The sequence below is a fragment of the Anastrepha ludens genome, chromosome 4 (assembly GCF_028408465.1).
Source record: "Anastrepha ludens isolate Willacy chromosome 4, idAnaLude1.1, whole genome shotgun sequence".
NCBI classification, from domain to species: domain Eukaryota; kingdom Metazoa; phylum Arthropoda; class Insecta; order Diptera; family Tephritidae; genus Anastrepha; species Anastrepha ludens.
The window spans coordinates 23,686,616-23,705,681 of NC_071500.1; the positions used below are offsets into that span (position 1 = coordinate 23,686,616).

General features: G+C 36.4%; 2 protein-coding genes across 4 annotated transcripts in view; one reads left to right on the plus strand and one right to left on the minus strand.

Annotated features, from left to right (window-relative positions):
• LOC128860824 (SEC14-like protein 2) overlaps positions 1–7,801 on the plus strand; it is a 34,231-nt gene extending 26,430 nt beyond the window's left edge. For all 3 annotated transcript variants that reach the window (XM_054098583.1, XM_054098584.1, XM_054098585.1), the window contains exons 6-9: positions 64–354; positions 435–634; positions 6,765–7,074; positions 7,140–7,801. In XM_054098583.1, the coding sequence (XP_053954558.1) occupies positions 64–354; positions 435–634; positions 6,765–7,074; positions 7,140–7,285 (947 nt within the window). In that variant the 3' untranslated portion in view covers positions 7,286–7,801. The remainder of the gene's footprint in view (positions 1–63; positions 355–434; positions 635–6,764; positions 7,075–7,139) is intronic.
• Positions 7,802–7,899: 98 nt separating this feature from the next.
• LOC128860823 (mediator of RNA polymerase II transcription subunit 14) lies at positions 7,900–18,216 on the minus strand. Its single transcript, XM_054098582.1, has 15 exons — positions 17,714–18,216; positions 15,669–15,801; positions 13,784–14,083; positions 13,589–13,721; positions 12,979–13,482; positions 12,696–12,903; positions 11,826–11,985; positions 11,508–11,766; positions 11,158–11,423; positions 10,770–11,091; positions 10,402–10,706; positions 10,146–10,337; positions 8,842–10,083; positions 8,422–8,691; positions 7,900–8,363 (listed from the first exon to the last, which is right to left on the minus strand). The coding sequence occupies exons 1-15, from the start codon at positions 17,878–17,880 to the stop codon at positions 8,220–8,222; spliced, it is 4,605 nt and encodes a 1,534-aa protein (XP_053954557.1). The 5' UTR covers positions 17,881–18,216; the 3' UTR covers positions 7,900–8,219.
• Between the last annotated feature and the right edge of the window lie 850 nt (positions 18,217–19,066).

Below are 19,066 nucleotides of genomic sequence, written 5' to 3' on the forward strand. Positions count from 1 at the left end.
ATCCATTAAGAGCTGGTTGACAATTTTTTTCTTCTCACAATTATCTCACACTTCTCTTCACAGTTATCGTTTGTCCATTCTACAAATTCGATATTTGGGGCATGCTACACTGTGTCACACGTTTCGACTTCCAACGTTATTTGGTGCTACTATTGGAGCGTTTTATGCAAGCTGGATATGAGCAGAGCAAGAAATATGGCCCACAAGCACGTCAGCTAGTAGTCTTCTTCGATATGGCCAACTTCAATATAAAGCAATATGCGTGGCGTCCAGCGGCAGAGTGTGTTCTTTCAACGGTCAAACAGTATGAGAGCAACTACCCCGAATTGCTAAAAATGTGCTATATCATCAACGGTAAAAAATAATATTAGCTCTGCTTGTAATTGGATTTTTTAATAGAGATTTGTTTTTATTACATTTACTGCATTTTATAGCACCCAAACTTTTCTCGGTCGCTTTCAATTTTGTCAAAAAGTTCCTAGACGAGTACACAATGAGCAAAATAAAAATCTACAAGACCGGCTCAGATAAGTGGAAGGAGCCGCTATTCTCTCATGTGAGCCCAGATATATTTCCAAAATGTTTTGGTGGAAATTATGTCGACGAGAATGGAGATCCCGATTGCAAATCCAAGGTTAGTTGGTCCAACATAAACGAATGTGTAAAAAGGTGAGCCGCCTTGTAATACAATTAGGGGACAAATAGGGAAGACGAATGTCAATCAGAAAATGCTTCAATTTTGATCTTACAGATTTTGCAAGGTTTTGTATTTAAATAATTTTTTTGTGATATCTGGAAGTCGAGAAAGATCGTGCACATATCAGATATGGTTATAAAAAATAATAATAATAATTTGTGAAACCACCCCTAAGTTAACTTTTTTAGCCCCTGGTTTCTTAGCATTTCTCACAGTTTTATGTATTAAGTTGCGGGTGTGTCAAATCGTCTTTAATGAGAGAAATTTTTTTCGTAATTTTAATTGTTAAATTTTAACTGAGATTTAGAATACACTTCTGAACCTAAACTTCTATTCTAAGACTTAAACAAAGTCGTAACCAGTGAAATTTTTCGATTGAAGAAAGTAAGCACTTTCTAACGAAAATTTTTTTTCCCAGATACAAATTGTAATTTGAAGAATTTTGATTTTTCATATTCGCAATATACCTATAAGTAATATAATATTTTTTTTTTTCTTGTTCACTCTTCTCGGGAGTATAGGGCCTCGACAAGTCCAGTCTTGCGTTGGTTTCGTTAATCTGTTTTTGATTTCTGACAGGCTAGGTGATTAGTCTGCCGCTACCCGTCCTAAATAGTGGGAATGCCCACCTGTGGTTGCTTAGGAACAATGCCTTCTTACTGCTTGGAGCGCCATCTGTGTCTTACACTTTTCTGGCAGAAGGATCGCACAGATGGTTGAGGACCTCGCTAAATTTCGTGTGTCTGCGCTACTACCGCGGTCGCCTGCTTCGTCTTGCTAGCGCCACTGATGCAATGTGTAACTGTGTGTTTTTTCTTTGTTTTTTTTTTGCTTGTTTTAGCAGCCACAGTGCAAATAATGAGCAGACTATTGTGCGAGATGGAAAGGATAAGTTTTTTTGAGGTTGAGGAATGGAATTGGAGGATTTTTTCTTTTTTTTTAGAAACAGGGAAAGTAGGTAAATTTGGTAAATTGCGAGGACCGTGCTTTACGTGGGATTCGAACCCATAACCTCTGGGATTGCAGGCTAGTGCACTTACGCTAGACTACCGAGGCCAAAGTAATAAGTAATATATATTTCAATATTATTAATATTTTGAGGACAGAAAATATTTATTTACAAAACTAGGCTGATGATTTTTCAAATAATCACTTTTTCTACTCCAGCTAAATTACTTGGTTGTTTAGTAAGATTTGCGGATCGATAAGAGAGGACGTTGCTACTAGCCTACATTTTTTTAATTTTATTTTTTTGTTATGTTGAAACACTCTTCATATGAACGTACGTGGGATTTCATTACTTTTTTTTACAAGGCATTTAGTATCGACGTGTCACAATATTTGCTACAATGGAAAAAACCAAGTATCGTGCGGTGATTGAATTTTTATTTTTGGAAGGTTTAAAAGCAACGGAAATTTATAAACGAATGTTGAAAGTGTAAAAGAACCTTTCGCCATCAATTAGTACAGTAGAAAGATGATTTGCTGAATTTAAACTTGGTCGTACAAGCCTTCAAGACGATTCACGTCAAGGACGTCCAAAAACAGTAACAACACCAGAAATCGTAGAAAAAACTCGGGATATCGTATTGGAAATTAGTCGAGTGACTGAAAGAAATTTAGTACAAACCCTAGGCATCTCATTGGGCAGTGTAAGCAATACCCGCTGATCAGAAAGTAGCGGGAATGTTTAAATAAAACAAAACAGAATTAAATTTCAGGCAAATTTATGTTATCTCCTTCAAAATATTATATGACCCGTCTGAAGCAACACACATGTGCCAACGTTTAACCCAGCCCTTCATGCACCCCTGGTAGGCCGACGAAAGGATGGCCTTCAGCTCCTTCGTCGCATTCTCTTTGATCTTCTCTATCGACTGAAATCTCCTTCCACGAAGTGGTAACTTTAACTTGTTTGGATATGTGTCTTACAGTCCTACCAACATAAGAAGAAATATGGAAATTCGACCCTCTCAGCAACATTTAGATCGTTTTCGAAAGTGGTGTGAACCTGGTTCTTCGGCTCCGCAATTCGTGGCCAGAAATCGGCCAAGAAGGTGTTAGCATCAGTCTTTTGGAAGTAAAGTTCGAATGGTTGGAGCATTTCCATTCACCAGATTTTGCCCCTAGCGACTTCGTCTGTTTCCAGACCTACAAAAAATTCACGCAGCGTTCGTCATCGATTGATGAGGTCATAACAGCTGTGGAAGGCTATTTTCCAGCCCTTCCAGATTCTTACTTCAGGCATGGAATTTATAAGTTGGAATCTCGTTGGAACAAGTGTACTGATGTTCAGCGAGACTATACTGAATATTTGTATATTATGAATATTTTAAACCATAAAATTGTGTTTTCTTATCGTACCGCAAAACTTGTTGAACAACCTAGTATCTGCAAAACCGCTCCTTTAAGCATCGAAAAACATACGTGTGACAAATTTTATATGTTCAGGAATAAAAAGGAGTTGTTTGTTACCAAATCATTGCAGTCTTGATGAATCGTCCAACCCAAAAAAAATGCATAAAAATGTTCTTGGCTTGAATCATTTTTATACTCGCGCAGAAGGGTGCATATAATACTTTTTTCACATAACGGTTGCATGTAACAGGAAATGTATAAGGAAATGGAGATGGATATAGAAATATGTATATCAAAATGACCAGAATGATGAGGGGAGTCGATTTAAATATACCTGCCCGCCCATACGTACGATAACTCGAGCAAAAATCAAATATATTTCATTAAGACACATATTTCTCTTTGCCAAGACACGTTGATATTAAAAATAGGCGAAATCGGTCAATAACCCGCTCCCCCGTTAATTTTTTATCAAGTAAAAATTGCCTAAATTCGGACATAACCAAGCCTTATTTTTTCATATTTACATTTTAGTAAAATACAAACAAATACAATGTGAATTTGCAAGTGAAATTGTATGCGAGTATTAATTATTCGATCCGGGCCAAATTTAATACTTTTTACTTGCTTCGCTATAAATTTCTCAAGTCAATATAACTCAAAAGTAACTCTTATGAAAAAATATTTTAAGTGCATTTAAATACGTACCAGATTTGGCGTAACTTCATTAGTATTGCACAATTAATACAATATATTGTAAATATACACTTACGTACAAAATAATAGAATCGCGATTTTTGACGAGTTTTTCCTTTGGATTTTTCATAATTGTCATACGTATTCATAAAAATATAGTTCATACAACAATGCCCTATATATAAGGGTTCAACCTTTGTACAAAATACGAAATTCTTTTATATCGGGAAAATCCCTTAACATCGTATGGGGGAAAAATTTTCAAAAATCAGCGATGTTTCATAATCACCTGAGCATAAACCGAATGGACTATAAAACTGCATATCCAGAACTTTTGTAAAGATATTGAATAAGAAGTTCAAAATTTTGATGTTAATTTTTTTAAACTTATTAAATTTGTGTGAATTTGGTATAATTTTATAACTTGGCTTTGATTTATATAATATTTGTTGTAGAATAAACTGCATTTTGATAAAAAAAATTAAAAATTAAAATTTAAAAAAAATAAAAGAAAAGTAGTCAAAACGAGTCAAAATATGGTGATGCTATTATTTTGTCCATAAGTGTATGCCATAACTCTATAAAAAATATAGTAATCTTAACAATAATAGTAGTAACCAAAATTTTCAGCATGGAAAAGTTACTCCGGTGGCGGGAGTTACGCCACAGATGTAAATAGTTTAAGCTTTAATATTGGGTTGGCAACTAAGTAATTGCGGATTTCGCTCATAGATGGCTTCAGTTGGATTTTTAGGTTTGCAGAAGTAGTACAAATGTAAACTCACATTTTGTTATTTGATAGTTGGCAATTCAGCTGTCAATCAGTAAAAAAAAGTTTTTTGATCGGTTGCGTAGTTTTCGTTTGGCGTTCCTTGAAAAATGGAAAATCAAAATGAACATTTTCGTCATATTTTGCTTTTTTATTTCCGCAAAGGGTAGACCGCATCACAAGCTCATAAAAAGTGATGTGCTGATTATGGTGACGAAGTCTTAAAAGAACGGCAGTGTCAAAATTGGTTTGTCAAATTTCGTTCTGGTGATTTCTCACTCAAAGATGAAAAACGCTCGGGTCGTCCAGTTGAAGTTGATGACGCCCCAATCAAAGCAATAATCCATTTGGATCGTCACAGTACAACACGTGAGATTGCAGAGAAGGTTCATGTATCACATACATAAACGGAAAATCACTTCAAAAACTCGATACATGGGTTCCTCACGAACTGAAAGAAACGTATTTAACGCAACGCATTAACAGCTGCGATTTGCTAAAGAAACGTAATAAAAATGATCCATTTTTAAAATGACTGATAACTGGCGATAAAAAATGGGTTGTTTACAACAATATCAAACGGAAAATTTCGTCGTGTAGGCCGGATGGACCACTCAAACAACATCAAAAGCTGATATTCATCAAAAGAAGGTTTTGTTATCAGTTTGGTGGGATTACAAAGAAATTGTCTACTTTGAACTCTTACCACCCAACCGAACGATCAATTCTGATGTCTACAATGAACAACTAACGAAATTAAACAATGCAGTTGAAGAAGAGCGGCCCGAATATAAAAATCGAAAAAGTATTGTGTTCCATCATAACAATGCAAGGCCACACACATCTTTGGCCACTCGGCAAAAATTATTCTAGCTTGGTTGGGATGTTTTGCCACATCCATCATGAGGTCCTGACCTTGCACCATCTGATTACTTTTTGTTTCAATCTTTACAAAACTCCTTGAATGGTAAACATTTCAATAATGATGATGATGTCAAATCGTACCTGATTCAGATTTTCGCTAATAAAAACCAGAAGTTTTATGAACGTGGGATTATGATGCTGCCTGAAAGATAGCAAAAGGTCATTGATCAAAATGGGCAATACATTACAGAATAAAGTTATTTAGTACCATCAAAAAATTGTCTTTGATTTTCTAAAAAAAAATCCGTCATTACTTAATTACCAACCCAATAGATAGGCCGGAGAAAAGTCCTACACGGCGTATAAGTCATATCCCGCAGAGCAAAACAAAACCAAAAATTAATAGCAACAACCGTTTTTACACCACCAGTGCCACGAAGCTTATGATCACACTAACGGAACGGCCCAAATGTAAGTGTCGGGCTGTCCGGCCCCGTCCTCCGTGATATTTGACGGGGTTAGAAAGAATATGATTTTAGTATATCCACATTAGGGCGGGTCGATTTAAAAATCGCTCATTGCTCTGTGAAAATCGTATTCTAGGGATCAAAATAAGAAATTTTGCCGAAGGAACCATACCTCTAAAACGAATTTTGATGTCCCCAATTTAAAAATATCACCATTTTTAACCTTTACATGAAAAAATCAGCTAAAAGGCTATGCTTTTTCTTTATTTTTATTTATTTATAATAATATTTATTATTTATTTATAATAATATCTATTTTTTCTCTTAAGAAATTTATTTAGTCAGAACATATGTAAATGAAAAAATTAATTTAAGTGAGTTATACTCGTAGAAAAGAAACTAAAAAGTTCGACCCAAATTTGGGGGCATCAGAATTCGTTTTAGAGGTATGGTTCCTTCGGCAAAGTTTCTTATTTTGGTCCCTAGAATACGATTTTCACAGAGCAATGGGCGAATTTTTTGCCTCCCCACAAATCGACCCGGCCTAATCCACATACAACAAGTGAAGAAGTACTAAATTCGGTCCGGACTAAATTTTATGCACCCGCACACGTTTTAGCAAAATTTAATTTGGGTTGATTGATAATTTTCTTATTTGTTTGCATTGCATTTTCTTTTTTTTTTTTTTGCTAGTGGTGAGCAACAGATTGACCATATTTTGTTGTTATTGCCAATGTGGCCGGTATTTTCGCTTAGAACGTAAGGCTGGCTCATAAAAAGTAGCACCGCCGCAATTATTGAAACTATGAACACACTAACTACGTATTAATACCTACTCAATGCATTAAGCAAAAACGTACTTACATAATATGCATACAATGTACAAATTTTGATTCTTCCTTATTACTTTCAGATAATTTGGGGAGGTAAAATTCCTCAAGAAATGTTTGTGGAACAAAACGATGAAGATAATGACAAGGATTATAGTGAGATCACGATAAATAAGGGCAACAAACTTAAACTAGACTTTCATGTTGATGAAAAGAAAGAGGAAAACTTAGTGCTGTCGTGGGACTTTCGCACCTTCGACTATGACATCAAATTCGGCATATACAGCATTGATAAATTAACCGGCGAAAAACGTAGCGAAGTGGCGCTTGGCACAGTTTACTCCAATGAAATGGATGAAGTGGGCTTCATCTCAACACGACCAAATACGTCATGTAAGCGCCGTTTCTGTAACTTGAAACAAATAAAATATCATTAAAATTTGTTATTTCTTATCCAGATACGGTGGTGTTCGACAACTCACACAGCTACCTGCGTAGCAAACGTTTGCGTTATTGGGTGAATTTAGTGTCCGAAGTCGATGATATTACAGAGCTCTCGGCGAGAGTGCAAAATACGGATCTAGTCTCGAAGAATGGTAATTAAGACGTTTGAGGCGTTACGTTTTTGACAAACAAGATAGGATCAAAGGATCGATATAAATGTGATAAGTACAGGTTAATGAATGCTACCAAACCAAATATTCAGACATGTTCCACGCACAGTATATCGAGTCATAACACACTAATGTATGGATTATTGAAAGCCAAACAAAAACAAAAACAAACGCGTATATGTAATGTACTTATAGCAAACCTGCATTTTATTTGCTAAGATAGATAAACTCATTTGTTAAAAGAACTATTGAATGAATTGAAGTAATAAACTATACTTGTATATATATATATGTTAAAAACAAGAATGAAATAAAAAATATATTAATAAAAAAAAAATTGTTGCCTCTGTGAATAATCTAATGTCTGTCTATAAGAATATACTTGCATATTACGGAGCAGAATTTTGAAAGAAATTAGTTCAAAGCTAAAATGAATATAGCTAAGTGTATATGTAAATACCTGCATATATATGTAATAGACATTTGTGATACTTCTAATATACAATCATCTATATTTAGCGCTTAAATTCTGCATATATGAAAATATATATATTTTTAGTTATTAGACATTATTCCAACTGTTTATATAATCAAGCAATCTTAATAAAAGTTGTATTCCCCTCTCGTTATATATAATTTATTTTCAAACATTTCATTACAATATTCCTTAACCTGCATTATCTCCTTGGTAATTTGTCACAATTTGTCATTGCCACGCTATTAATAAAACACTTTTTTGTGTAACGATATGCGATATATCCAAAATATTAACATAAAAATCAAAATGTAAAGGCCGGTTAATTTGTGTCCCATCCTCGTGTGTTCCCTATAAAATCCTTGAGTAGTGATCATTGCGTATTAGTCGCCGCCTGCACTGCCAGCACAGTTGCTATTCTTGTTTACCGTGCGGCGTTTACGCCTTCATCACTGCGGGCCTTGGCTCTGTGCCATTTGCGGGTAACCGGGACCTACCGGCGACGGTCCCATTTGTCCCATTTGCTGCATGGGCGAATGCATCATTGGATTGGGGCTGGAACCGACCACTTGTCCGACTTGTGGTCCGATATTCTAGAGTTAATAAATGAATTAATATTGGCGTACACTTAAGCTTCAAATAAAAACCAACTTGATTGGGTGGTGGTACATCATTGGGAAGCTGAAGATTGGTTAGCAGCTCCAATACCGCTGGAAATAGGGAACACTGACCATGTTGCACACCGAATTCTGTGAAACGACGCAGTGACGCACTGACAGCATTCATCGATGGTGATTGTACTTGTTCGCGTCTCTCAACCAGTTGCGTAATATTCGAAGTCAAATCGTAAACCATGGGCAACAGCAGCGATGGGCTATCCTTCCACTCTTTCCCTTTGTATGGGATGCGCGTAATTTGCAACTGGAAAATATATTTACATTAAATGTATAGAAAAAATTCAAGGGCAATAGCCGAAAACCGCAACGTGCAGCTGTATTGCATTTATTGTTAGTTTCAATAAATTGTATATTAAACTAATGAGGCAATTGGAGAAGGGGTAATATCACTTACGAAAAATAGAATCTTCAGTTTGCAAATGTAAATACCCGGAGTTCCAATTGGTATTATTGCTGCTGATGGTGGCACTCGCATACAGAATTGCAATGCCCATTTTAATTGGTCACCCATTACCTCCGGTTTCAGATCGAGCCGCATAATTTGCACAAAGTCTTTGAGCACCTGGCCCGGACAACTTAGCACACGACAAAAGGCAGTCATAGCGTTCGGTCGATATGGTGGTGACACTACACGCAAATCAAAGAACTGTTCCAGCACAAGCAAATCGTCGGTACTCAGCTGGAATGGTTGCTTGCCGTCTTGCGTAGGCGGTGTAGGCAAATGCTGAGCCTTCAAATGCAACGATTCCATATGCATCTGATTTAATATAACCTGAAATTGCAGGCCGTCCACCTTGAACAATACCATACCAGGTTCGTTGGAATTAAGTGGAGTAATCGACTCGTCGCCTTGAATGTGGCGCTGCAACATGCGGCGCATAAACACGCAACCCAAGAAGCGTTCTAATGGACTAATTTCTGGACCCGTAATATCTTTATTGGGATGAGGACTTGGCCGACAGAGCGTTTCCAGCGCTTCGTGAGTCAATAGCGTTGGTACGGCACCTGCCCATGACCGATTTGAGGGCACACGCGACATCGCTGATGTAGTTCCGGTATTGCCACCAGCGCCACCGCTTGGTTTATGTTCCGGACTTTGTCCCGGACGTGGTGACGGCCGCGGCATACTGGGTGAGCCTGGCCAATTCGTATTAGCCGGCGACATGGCTGTAAACGGCGAATCCTGATGCCCTTGCATATATAGCGTATTAGGGCCAGGGCTATGCACCATGTGAGGGCTTGGTTGTGGATTCAACGGTGACGATGGCATAATACCACCAGGTGAAGGATGTGGCATGTGATGTGCCGGCGGCGAAGTTAAATTGAAATTAGGGTGGTTTTGACCGCTACCGCCTCCACTGCTAGCCGATGGATGTGGGCTTGCTGGTGTATGGGGATTTGAGCTGGAAGGTGGTGTATGTGGCGCGGGGAAACGCAAACCGCTATCACGTGGAGACTGTGGCCCTCGCATACCGCCACTCGTAAAAGGCGATGAGCCGCCAGCACCTGCGCCAGTCACACTGCTAGGACCACTGTAATTGTCTTCCATACCCAAAGGAGATGGTGGATTATCATCTTCACTTTGGGAGCGACCACGATAAACGGCATTTTCATCAACGTGTTTCAATAGGAACCCCTGAAAACGAAAATCATTATATTTTAAAAATTATTAACATAAATATGTGGCAGAGGACTCACTTTCAACCCTTGGATAGGCGTGAACTCGTCGATTAAATTGCGATCGAAACGAGAATATGCGCCGTCTCTAATAGACACTAAACGGCCGCTGCGCATGCGTATCTCCAGGCAATAAATAGCTTGATATGCCAACCGTATAAGACACGGCGATTGTGGAAGTATGCAAAAGGACAAAATCGGTACTTGTGGACGCTAATTGTTGGAATAAAAATAGAAATTCATGTAATTAAATTTTACATGAATAATCAATACGTACCGGAATGCCTAGCAATGGTATTATAGGCAACTTAGCGATCGAACTCAGCGGATTGTAGGTTTCATGCAGTATTTGTACCACTTGTGTAAGATTGTGCTGACGATTTAGATGCGAGGATAACTGATCGCGCATCATAGAATGCGCATTCACTGCAGATATACCGCCCACGTATATTAGACGGAAACAGTAAGATTGTGCACACCAATATATATTGCAAGTCACTTCTTTCTTGGGCCCATAGCCCAGTAGAAGATTCATATAATTGTAAGACTTTACACTAACCATATCGGAGAGATTCAGACATTCTACAAACAAAATTTGAGAAATTAATAAAATAATTATAACAATCCTACGGTTGCTACGCTTACTATTTTTAATATGCTCGGAGAAATTAAAAACTAAAGTGTACAGATAGACAATCTTAGACCAATCTCGCAATAAATCATCCACTGTTTTTACAAAATCGTGGTTTGCCTGCTCGTACGTCAAATATACGGTTCGCCGATTGCCTTGTTCTTTTTGATGCGTGCTTTGCAGGGGCGTACTGTAAAATACAAATTCCACACCCCAATTCCGTATTTGATTGGATTTATTCATTTGTGAACGAACAGAGATCGAAAGCAAACGCTTCATTAGGTCATTCCAAACAGTTTTTTCAATGGCTGGAAGTGACGTAACGGTTGGATTTTGCTAAAAACAAAAAGAAGCAACGAATCATCAAAAATCTTCAACAAACAATTTGTATGTTGAAATTACTTTTTGCTCTACTGGCGGCTGGCCCGGCATAGGCAGCGATAGTATTTTCAGCACCAAAGACGTAGCGTTAGCCTCCACTTGTAGACCACTATGCGGTATTTCCCGTCTCGACAACTCCTGCGCCAAATTCAAAAATGGTATCTTTTCATCACACATCGCAATAACGTGCGCTAATTCCGGAATAAAATAGGCTGGGTAAATTGTCTTCTGTTGTTTGGCAGGAGGTCCAAGATCACTATTCCATTTGCGCTTGTGTGGAGGCAATTCTTTCAGTGAAATTTAAAAGTGGATACAAATTAATGTAAATAGAGAAAATAACAAATTGAAGAAAAACTCTATAATGTAAATACCATCGACATCCGTCCCTGGCCCGTGTGTGGCGACAAAAGTATCGAACTCTATAAGGCGCAGCAGCTTCGTATATACCTTCGGTACCTCTGCACTTACTGTTGGTGGATGTGGAGGTGGATTCGAACTGGAAACTAAACGCGTATTTTGGGCTTCCTCGGTAGTAATATCAGTTTCAGTTGTCTGATATGCGAGAAAACCCAAATGGAATGTGTATTCCATTTCATTGGGCATATTGGGTTTTTCCTTTAACTGAACCACCTATAAAAACGTATTCATTAATTATGATTCTGTTTATATAATAAAGTAAGGCCACTTGCAATTATAACATTAGGATGTCGATGCAGTTTAACGTAAATTTTATGTCGGCCGGGTTGCATGAGCGGATTTTCGGGCAACGTTAAGAAAGGCAATGTCTGTGTTGTAGCCGCTGGTAAATGTTGCAAAGTTTTTTCGCATCGACGATGTGTTATCCAAAATCTACGTCAGCAGAAAAAAAAAGATAAAGTAATTTAAATTATGCACATTAAACACATAAAGGCGAGAAGACATATGCACACCGCGACAAAACGAAGTGAACGCAATTTTTTTGTAACACGTCAAAAAAACAATTATAGAAAATCAACACACTTATTTAAAGCCTTCAAACTTCCACTTAATTATACTAAACTTTAAAAAGTCATAGACTGCGTCTTTCTAGAAACTCTAATTAAACTCCATGGAATTGAGATGTGAAATTTGTGGAACTTTTGCCAATTTTTGTATAAATTTTTAAAACGTAATTTATATGATTTTTGTTAGACAATATGCTATAATACTTGTATACAAAAATAATGAACATACAAAAAAAGTCAAAACTGGCCAAAATGTTGACGCGAGTTGTGTGTATCTCAGCATACATTTAAAGTACATTTTTGAATGATTATGATAACGGCGATCTCTCATCCCTCAGTTGAAATGGTTTATCATATCCCTCAATTGTGGCAAATAATTAAAGCTAATACATATAATGAACGGAAATTATTTCCAAATGCTAGAAACTCCAATTTGGGAGGGAAACAAAAATGATATTGTTGTTGTTATTGTAGCAGCAGAAACATTCCCCATACATATATATGAGGAATGCTGCTGCAGTGACAGTAGAACCGACTGTCGTGGGGAACGAAGTATTCTGATATCTTTTTATTCACCTTAATTCCGACATAATTTGTTGCAATTTACTTCGATCGCCGTTCAAACAAGCCTGCATTTCAGGCACTATGGGGCAGTCCAGATGCTTTGGCACGTGACATTTCAACATACCAGTATGTGTATCAATTGTTATATGTACTTGTTCGGCGCGCAAGCAGGGTGTCAACACTGGTACTGTCAAAATAGCTGGTGTACCTTGCAGATTAACTATCACAAGAAATATGGATAACAAATTAATACATTCTCTTTAGAGTTTTGATTATTTTACGAAATTACACTTACAATCAACGTCTTTTAAAAATGATTGATATTCCAATTTTAGATCATTGAGTCGTGAAACAGAACGTATATATACAGTATACACAATTAAACGTTCCATAGAAAGGTGATCAGATCTTACGGCACGATCGGCTACCTCTGCTGATTCTTTTGCGCCCAACGAAGGTACATGTACCACCGCCAGTGGTCGCCCAATTTCATTGGGATCTGATTGCACTGTTAGGCGATAACCCAATTCAGATTTTGGATCTTTACTAGTAAGTTCGCGCCAATATGAAACTGTTATTTTTACTCCCGGTACATATTCTTCTACGTTAATGTTATCGTCCAGGCGTTCATAGCTGAGACGAAGCGTTTGTGTGTAAAGAACTTCTAACTGCAGAGATTGACAAAAGTAATGCAGACAATTGTAAACTTCGCTCAATGCATTTGGATTTTCTACCAAACGTGCTTGTATTAGTTGGTGAATATAATTAACTTGAAGTTGATGCACCAATGCTTTACCATCTAGAAAACAATAATGGCGAAACATAAGAATAACCTCGTAAATGTGGAAAAATTTAATATATAATATTATAGGGATGGCGCAAAAGCTGTACGAGTATATACTTGCCTCCGGTTTCTTTGTCCTCGACTAGTATGTCAATGTCCAAAAGACGCCATGGCACATTGTTGCCATCACCCATGACCGTCAACGACACATTGAACTCATGCTTAACTTCAAATGTTACGCGTCCATTTTTTATCTAATTCAGAAAAGTTTTTATTTTATATTTATTTATTCCATATATATTTAATTTAAATCTACTTTGAATTCTCTCATTTGTGGCATTAACTTGCCGGTGACCAAACGATGTTGTATCACTTGGTTTAGCCTTAAAAGAGTCTGCTTCTTTTCTGCTGGTGTTATGGGATCCGGAGGCACAATGCGCTCGCGAATGCATGTGGGAAGACGATTGTATGTGCCAGTGGTGAGCACCTCCACAGCGGCAGGGATATGAAAATTTGGCAGACGTGCACGTATTAGCGTTTCACGCGACATGCGCGCCAACATATCCGCAGTTTCTATAAACAGCATATTTTGCTTATCCAGGAAGCTCATGATATTCTGCAATCAACAACAGAAATTTAAGAAATTTATATATTTTATGTCATACGTATCAGTGGAGCTTTCTATGTATAAAAATTCTAAAAATTGTGGTTAAAAAGTTGAAAGTTGTGATGAAATTTACATAGAAACATTTTGTAGCATGGAATTTTTGAGCATCGGACGGCATATTGCAAGGCATTATTGATAACTTAAGGGTTTAAATACAGTTAGAATTTTCAAAATTGGTTTTTTTTCTTAATACATTGTACATATATTTAGGAATAATTTAATATCGTTCCGGCGAATATCTGGCGAATATTTTCGAAGTTATACGCAAATTTGAAAAGGCGTTTAAGAGTGCTTGAAAGTGCTTTTCAAACTTTGAACGCGTTTTTCTCAAAATGGTGTTTTCAAAGTCGATAAACAACATTACTCGAAAACGGCTAAACCGATTAGTTTCAAATTTTAACACGAGCTTCTTAAATATTATATATTTTTAGTAATTAATCGAAGATTTTTTCTCACCTATAAATATTATATATTTGTTTTTTATAAACCATTTAGACCGAAATTTTGGTCAAAAATCTTTTTGTTTTTTTTGAGAAACCACTATTTTGTCAAAAAAATTTATTTTGCCTATTCCTTCGATTAATTATTAGATTAACATCACTTTAACGAAATTTCAGAGGATCCAGTTCAGAGATATAGTGGTCACCGCAAAACGTCTTCTTTGAGAGGAGCTCCCGGAAATCAGCTGTAGCTCCTTTCTAAATAAATATTTTTTACTAATACAAAGTCTTAAAATACCGTTAAAAAATAACTTAATATGTGTACAAATTTTTAGATCAATAAATCTAAAAGTTTTCTCGGAAAAAATTCTGGAAAACTCGCTTTTTTCGGCCTTCTAACTGTATATAACCCCTTAAAATCTTTAATGTCTAAAAGATTCGCTGCAGTCATCCAAAATAAGGGATTTTCTACAAAATATTAGCATATATACGTTTTACACCAAAATAGGGGGTGCTTTAGTTTTTCCCATTGATTTTTTGACTACTATAAACTATTTTATATTGGACTTGCTGTTTTATTAAAAGTGAATATATGAACAAAAATAAAATGCAAATAATTTAATTTTTTAATAACATTGTTTTGAGAAAATCAGCTATCGCAAAAAATGCACTAGGAGGTGCTATAGTTTTGTCTTAGATTTGGATAAGATTTCCTTTTAAAAAGGAACATAGAAATAAATAAATATTCAAAAACCTAGAGAGAGTAGAGTTTGCACTTCATATTATTTACGATATTAATAAGGAAAGCTCCTGCGCATTAGTTATCAGTCAGCGTAAAAAAATAATTGTTAGGCAATAACTGTTTATTACATAAACAAAATAAAAATTATCTCTTACATGACAGTTATCAAGCAACAGTACGTAGAAAAACTAAACATTGAGATATAACTCTTATTGGCAAAATAAAAAATATTTCTAATTTAATAACTGTTATAGACCTATAACTTATAACATTTATGTTCCCCCCTATTATTACTAATTTTTGTAGCTTTGATAGTCTTCTGGTAAACAATCTTAGATTTATTTTTACTTACAGCTGATTTATCCACTTTCGAAACAGAATTGGCCCATTTTACCAAGGCAATAAGTCGTATAAATAGCTGCCGAGTTCGCGCCGAAAAATTGTAAATCTCGATTTTGCGTTCCATATCAGTTTTGCGTGGTAACCTGCAATTATGAAAATAGAAATGTATAAAAACATTTTGCTCCGAAATCAATAAATATAAAGGTTATTTCAAAAGATGCGCCCAGATGTTTTCAAATTAAACATGTAAAAATCGAGGTGCTTTTAGGTTTTACTATTTTTATTCAAAATACGCCTCTTAACAATTTAGCTATATTTGAAAAATTACATCATTTAAATCTCCGCCTAAAATCCGCCAAACAGTCGATTCTTGAATGCATAATTGTTGAGAACGTAGAGATATCGATGTTGAAGGTTGTTTAGCAACACTATGCGCTAGAACAGCAATATTCTCAACAAAACGTTCAGTCCATTTTTGTATGCTCGACAAGGAACTTTCTTGCAAATTTTTCACCAACTAGTGAAATTTCAACTCATTCAGGCGATTATTTCTACCAAGAAAATTAAGCGAATTTCGCGACACTATTGGCGTCTTTTTTGAAAGACCCTTTATTTCAGCAATCTAGCCATATTTATCAGGAAAAATCTGTCTGTATTTAATCATATTCAATAAATATATGATAAAACTTACTGATCTCCCAATTTCTTCTAATTGATAATGTTAATACACCTTGTACACGTTTTTTGCCGATAATCGGTTTTACTTAACCATAACGTCCCGGATTTACTATAGGCCTCATCTTTTCGCCAAGCGATGGCAAGTAGCGAATAGATGAAGCAACTGGCATAAAGGAACATATGTGCGAGGGAACAACGCGGGAATAAAACTACCTTACTCTTACTCGATAACTTTGTTGTTGTTTTCGCATGCAAATTTTTCGTAAAGTTAATCAAGCATAGAGACAGCGATCGGGGAAATGGCGAATAGATGAAGCCTTATATCACTCTAGCAGCACTCTCCGTACATATATGCGGAATATTTTTCTTGCTACCACAAAAACATACACCTTGTATATCCCTTTACCATCTACTAACAGTGTGTAGTATAAATATCTCAGCAAGCTATGAAAAGCTATGTAAGAATTCTTAAATTTTTGTCAAACCCCCACACTGGGTTTAATATCTGTAATTTAAATCCTAAAACTTTGTATTTAAATTTCTGTTCAAAAGAATTACATCAAACCGAAAGACATTTTCAGATCAGAAAATTCTCAGGAAGGAGAATATATTCTTATTGAGTTCTAGATGTATACATGCTTATTTGCTGATAATGATAATCTTTCTTCAAAAGCTCTGTAGAAAAATCATTTCTTAAATGATACACACTCTTCCATCATACATATATGTATGATGCAACGGAAGAGGATGTGCTTTGCACGTTGGCCACAGCGAATATCGCAGGCGATGGAAAGATGAGCTGCATGAGCTTTACGACGGCATAGACACGGCGCTGCGAATAAAGATTCAGCGGCTACGTTGGCTGGGTTATGTCGTCCTAATGGATACAAACGCTCAGGATCTGAAAGTATTCGATGCGGTACCAGCTGGTGGTAGCAGAGGAAAAGGAAGTCCTCCTGCGTTGGAAAGATCAGGTGGAGAAGAGCTTGCCTTCACTTGGTGAGTGCAACTGGCTCCGGTTAGCACGAGAAAGAAACGACTGGAGCGCTTTGTTAAACTGGGCCCAAATCGCGGTAGCGGTTTCAAGCCAATTAAGAAGAAGAAGATAAGGAAACCAAGGTGTTTTAAAATTTGAAATCTCTAAGTGTAACTTATCCGCTTCTTATAATCCATTACTTAGCTTTTACTTTACCTTTTATTTTAGATAGTTAAAAGTAATACATTATATTTTAATGAGAAATACAGTTTGTAGGTTGAATGTTAGAAAAAGAAGATATGCTACTAAAAGACCTACATAGTCTTACCATGTACGACATTTTATGTAAATAGATGGAATGCTAAATATGGCTTAGCGAGGATCTATCCGGTTTTACTTACAATTCTGCGAGCACAGTGAGATCATGATAAGTCCGTTGAATAATAAAATCAATGAGTACTGTAAGAGAAATTGTGTTCATGCGAGGTCCACCCTCCTGTCCTGAGGGTAGGTAGCCGGCCATTGGACCTTGAAATTTGCCCTCAAGGGGTTGGGGCGCCGGTGCCATATTGTTGCGCGTAGCTCGCACAATGTGTTATTTAGTTACACCTCTTCTTATTAACAGCGATATTTTTAAGAGTTTTGAAATTAAAGTCTAAAGTTAACAAAACTTCTGCATCATACGCCGCAGTATACTATATATGTAAAAATTAGCGAAATATGTGAAAATTCGCAGTCATTTATATCCAAGAAGAAAAATCACTTTGTTTTTCATTTATACAATAGATAACAATTCACATTAATAATTATCCACTTTTAAGGTAATAAATACACAGTTAAGTATTATTGTTTTGGAAATTTATGAGATATTCAGTTCCCTCGGTCAGAGAATGAAGTAAAGAAATAAAATTTTCATAAAGCGACCACGGCGAATATATCATTTTACTTTGCTGCCAATGCCAGGCAAATTGAATACTGAAGGTGGCGTCTTTCCAAAACAGTACTTTACTTTTCGAAATTTTCATAAGTCTGACGCCAAGCTCCTTTCTAATACAAAACAAACAAAAGGAGAAGTAATTATATGCTTCGGAAAATTCAGGGAATGACTTTGTAATATTGTGATATTTAAGCTAAACAAACTAATTAAAACGAAGTGCCGAGTCTTGAATTGTGAAAGCCCAAATTTATAATTTCTTGTGTATGGTAGTTTCAATTGCTTTCGTCAATTCTTTCCAATCCTTCCTCTCCAACTCTAATTCACCTTATTTTTATTTATTTATTCATGGAGCCTTACGATACAGCGAATTCAGAAGGCGCAATTTTGCATTCTATCATCCAAGGGCTAGCTCGCTAACTATTGGCAATACCGAGCGAATGATAAGCCCATCACAATGACTCCATTGCATCCGTTGCGTCGACGATTTTGACTGACAGCAAAATAGATTATATGTATTGCAGTCGAAGGCGTCACATACGTGCCGGCGCATTATCGGAACACACAAAAAACTGCCAACGTTTTAATTTTTCCATACGGCAAGTGCGGCGAAAATGGCACCTGTTTAATCGATGTATCTGTATGTACTGTTTGTATCGATGGTGTTTTTATTATGTCAAATTAAATGCAGAAAATAAATGTTATTTAAATAAATTGCTTCAATTCAAATGCACCCCTTTCCTTTCAATAAATGCTTGTCCTGAAAAATGAATGTGCATCCCGATCTCGAAGCCATGATCGCACCCACCGTTTACGACTA